This window comes from Pteropus vampyrus, unplaced genomic scaffold, assembly GCF_000151845.1.
Source record: "Pteropus vampyrus isolate Shadow unplaced genomic scaffold, Pvam_2.0 Scaffold552, whole genome shotgun sequence".
Classification (NCBI taxonomy): domain Eukaryota; kingdom Metazoa; phylum Chordata; class Mammalia; order Chiroptera; family Pteropodidae; genus Pteropus; species Pteropus vampyrus.
In genome coordinates, this window is record NW_011889333.1 from 408,727 (window position 1) to 413,460 (window position 4,734).

At 46.0% G+C, this 4,734-nt stretch overlaps 1 protein-coding gene across 3 annotated transcripts in view; it reads left to right on the forward strand.

Annotated features, from left to right (window-relative positions):
- Positions 1–4,734, forward strand: part of JAKMIP2 (janus kinase and microtubule interacting protein 2) — a 152,582-nt gene that overhangs the window by 89,812 nt on the left and 58,036 nt on the right. For all 3 annotated transcript variants that reach the window (XM_011383904.2, XM_011383902.1, XM_011383901.2), the window contains one exon: positions 711–1,208. In XM_011383904.2, coding sequence (XP_011382206.1) covers positions 711–1,208 — 498 coding nt within the window. The remainder of the gene's footprint in view (positions 1–710; positions 1,209–4,734) is intronic.

Below are 4,734 nucleotides of genomic sequence, written 5' to 3' on the forward strand. Positions count from 1 at the left end.
TTTAACAGAGAGGACCCAGTGGGCTGCAGGGTTTGGGGGCTGGCGTGGGTGTATGTATAAAGTTTGGGATGAAGCCAAGTTGCCATAGTAAGAAATGGAGGTGAAGGGTATATCAATTGTCTTCACTCTTCACCTTCCCCTTAGCAGCAGCATCTTCTCTTCTAAAAGAAAAGAAAAAAATTGGGAAATATTTTATAATATTACTTTAGGCACAATTTACTAGTCTGATTATGATATTGAACTATGAACTATCTTGAGACACCCACATTTATCAGTTTGGACCTAGCTAGAGGTGTTTAGTTTACAAACTAAACTAAACACCTGTACACCAATCACTTGGGAATTTATCAAAATGCACATCCTGATTCATAAGTCTGGGATGGAGCCCCGGATTCTGCATTTTCAACAAGCTTCTGTATGATGCGTGTGTTGCTTATCTGCAGCCCACACATCGAATAGTAAGGCTCCAGCACATCAAATATTTGTCTGAACAAAGTAACTTAAGCATCCTTAGGGATTTCCTCCTTTTACACACGGTATTCCCAGCTTTAAAGCCTGTGGTTCCCTTTCCTCCAAGCACACAGTGGCCTGGAACTTGAAAAGAGATGAGGAATTAAGAGATCACAGGGGCCTGAGCTGCAAATCCTGCCTGGGAGCACACCTTTCCTTTGAGGCTCATCTCTCTTATCCTTTTGCCTTTCTGCCTTTAGGTATCTAAGCTTGAAAGAGAGAAGACTCAAGAAGCAAAGAGGATTCGTGAGCTGGAGCAGCGCAAGCACACGGTCCTGGTGACAGAACTGAAAGCCAAGCTCCACGAGGAGAAGATGAAGGAGCTGCAGGCTGTGAGGGAGAATCTCATCAAGCAGCACGAGCAAGAAATGTCAAGGACAGTGAAGGTGCGGGATGGGGAGATCCAGAGGCTCAAATCGGCTCTGTGTGCCCTCCGGGACGGCAGCAGTGACAAAGTAAGGACAGCGCTCACCATTGAGGCCCGGGAGGAGGCTCGAAAACTGTTTGATGCGGAGCGCCTTAAGCTCTTACAGGAAATTGCGGACCTGAAAACTGCCAAGAAGCAGGTGGACGAGGCTTTAAGCAATATGATCCAAGCGGATAAAATCAAGGCCGGGGACCTGAGGAGTGAGCATCAGTCCCACCAGGAAGCCATCTCAAAGATCAAGTGGGAGTCAGAGCGAGATATTCGGAGGCTGGTTAGTAACCGGGTGCAGTGACCCAGTGCAGAGCCTTTCTCTTTCCAGGTTTCGGAGCACCAAGGGTTTGCTTTTTTAGGTATTTCTCATGAGTGGATTATAAACAGTGCCCACCTTTTGTCTAGTGTTCTATCCAAAATATAAGGTAGGTCGATAACCAGGTAGATAGGTAAATAGAGAGACGGATGACATGCCCCTGCCAAAATTAGAGTCATAAAATGTAAAAGATTTTGCATCCCCTTTCTCAAAAAAAAATGGATTCATCCAGCCCTGTGCATATGAAGAGTATCTATTGAATGACTCCTGTTTTCCTGGATACTGTGGTAGCCGCCAGCCCCCGAAAGACACATGGACCACCAGAAATCAGTGAGTTATAGGAAACGTGCTCTTTATTCAGCCAGCTGCGTCTGCCAGGGGTACGCGGACCCCAAATTAAGCAGCCCCAAAATGTAGAGGTACAGGGTTTTTAAGCCCTAAATCTCATTCCTCATTCTGTCTTAAACACAAAAGTCTATTTTTCTCTTATTCACTACGTGTCAACCCACAGGTCGGTTGTGCAAGCGGGGGTACAGAAGCAGAAAGCTTATTGTTAGACTGTTATGTTCCCATGGGTGATAGCCTGTGTTCCCATGGGCGATAGCCTATGTTCCCATGGGCAATAGCCTATGTTCCCATGGGCGATAGCCAAGCAGTAATTTTCCAGCCAGCACATTCCCCACTGGCCTTAGCAGAAAATCAAATCCTTGATTCTTCATGTGGAATTTGCTCATAGCCTCTATTTTGTAATACTAAAAGTTTAATAGAATTAATTCTCTTCCTTATATATGCAAACAAGATATCGAGGAAACATGGGCCAAAAGTTAACAAGAAGAGGAGGAGGATTAAAGGTCCAGCTATAGCAGATAGAAGGGTTGTTAGCCATGGGGACCAATTGAACATCTTATGAAACCAGTTATCTGATTCCAGTCTTTGTTTTTCCCTGGCATCTAAATTTCTCTCTACTAGTCGTAAGCTCTCTCTAGTTACTCCAGAGTTATTAGTGTAGAAGCAACAGGTTTCACCTAGAGCCATACATAACCCATCTTGTTCGAAGAATAATAAATCTAAACCTCTTTTTTTGGAGGACTACTTCTGCTAGTGAATCGACTTGAAGTTCTAGCCTGCTGAGCTCAGTTAAGTTTAAGGGAGTTTTTACCCCGACATAGTAAGGGGGGTTTTGGGTTTAGGCACAACCAGCAATCTTGTCCTATGTCTGGGGTGGTCTTATTTAAGACCTCGTGTATTGTCGTTAGCAAAGTTATTAATGCTCCTTCTGATTTTGGTTGTGGCTGGTCGAATGTCTGGGCTAAAGAGATAAAAAGGAAGAAACAAAGGTTTATACTTATGTATGCTTGAGTCTTAGTTTTAAGAGTCCGTCTTCCTGAGCTGTCAACTCTCATACCGCCTTCACGTGGGAGTGATGAATCCATGATGAGATGCCATCTACTTTAACTGCAGTGGGAGTTGTCAGGTAGACAGTGAAAGGTCCTTTCCATTTGGGTTCTAGTCCCTAGGAAGTGAACTTCCGGATCCACACAGAGTCCCCAGGCTGAAACTGATGGGGAAGTCTGTCCTCTGGGGCTGAGTGGGCAGCACGAACCCCAGACCAAATCTCCTTCTGTACACTTTGAAGGGCCTGTAAAGACTTAAGTAAGACAAGGTTATGTAGTTTTGCCTTTTTCTCATCTTCTATTCTAGGTACTAAAGGTGGAGGTTTTCCAAAGAAAATATCAAATGGGGTGAATCCATTAATATATGGCGTACACCCGGCTTGGAGAAGAGCAAAGGGGAGAAGTTCTACCCAGGTCCCACCAGTTTCTAATCCTAACTTGACTAATGTCTTTTTTAGGGTCCGATTCATTCGCTCTACTTGGCCCGAACTTTTGGGGCCGGTAGGCGCAGTGGAGTTTACATTGCAAATTTAGTTAGCTAGCCAATTGCTGTCATACCTTTGCTACGAAGGCTGGCCCATCATCCGACCCTAAAGTTCCAGGGAGACCAAATTGAGGGAGAATTTCTTGTAGTAGTTTCTTAGTAACTACTAAGGCAGTCTCTTTCCTGGTAGGGAAGGCCTCTACCCATCCTGTGGGTCTATAAAAACAAGTAAATATTTGTAGCTTCCCACAGTCAGGGTTATCTCAGTGAAATCTACTTCCCAGTGGCCCCCCCAGATAAGTTTCTCTTTCCCTATGTCTAGGTTCTTCTATCTTCCCCTTCTTTGGATTAACTTGGGCACAAGCCGGGCATAGTGAGGCAATCTCCCCTGTAGTTCTTCTCCCTTCTAACAAGTAAAAGTAGGGGTCTAAAGCTTGGAGCATCTTAGTTCACCCTAGGTGTGTGGTCTGGTGTAGTTGGTGGAGGAGAGTCCTTCCAAGGGCTATGAGAGCCCGATTTTTCCATCTGGGATTGTTGGTTCCTAGTGGCTCCCTTATCTTGAAAATATATGTTCTCTTCTGCCATGTAGGTCAGAGATGAAGGCAGTTCTGGGTAAGGGATAACAGACAGTAGATGTGGTGGGGGCCCCACTGGCCTTGTGGCCACTGTTCTTGTCTCTGCATTGGCTTGTCGGTTTCTCTCAGCCTCAGGACTATTCCCTTTTTGATGCCCTTTACAAAGAACAATAGCAAGAGTCTTAGGCATCCATATGGCTTCGAGTAAGGCTAAGATCTCCCCCTTGTTCTTGATGTCCTTCCCAGCTGAAGTCAGAAGCCCTCTTTCCTTGTAGATGGCTTCGTGTACATGTGTAACGGCAAAGGTGCATCGACTGTCAGTGTATATTGTGACTGCCTTATCCTTTCCCCATCTTAGTGCCTCCGTGAGGGTGATGAGTTCTGCCTTTTGAGCAGAAGTCCTATGGGGAAGAGCCTGTGACCAGATGGTGCTAGTTAGAGTTACGACCACTGCCCCAGCATATACCTCCTTCTTTCCTGCATGAAGCTGCTCCTGTCCGTGAACAGAACTTCATCGGCTTCAGGCAGAGGGGAGTCTTTGAGGTCTGGCCGCGAGGAACACACAGCGTCAGTGAAATCTGTGCAGTCATGAATGGGGGTCTCGGGGTCTGGGTCTGGCAACAGATTGGCTGGGTTGATGACAGTAGCTTTGGATTTTAGCCATACATTTGGGGTCATCCGGTGCCTCCCTGTTGTTGAACACCTTCTGGGCTATCTCAACAAGTTGGGACAGGTTCATCCCTGCAAAACCTTCTAATTTTTGCAATTTACACCAGATATCAGGGGCTGCCTGAGTAGCAAAGGCTATATTTATTGCCTGCTGGTTCTCAGGGTCCTCGGGATCAATGGGGGTGTATACCCAGTATGCCTCGTTCAAGAAACGCTCCAGGGCATTCCTGAGGTCCCTGTATAACTTCAGTTACCTTAGAAAGGTTAGTTGGCTGATGAGTAGCCATCCTAATTCCCCCAATTAGAATCTGGTGGTACCGATCTAATGCCGTTCTCCCTGCCTGAGAATTGTGTCCCCAGTCTGGCCG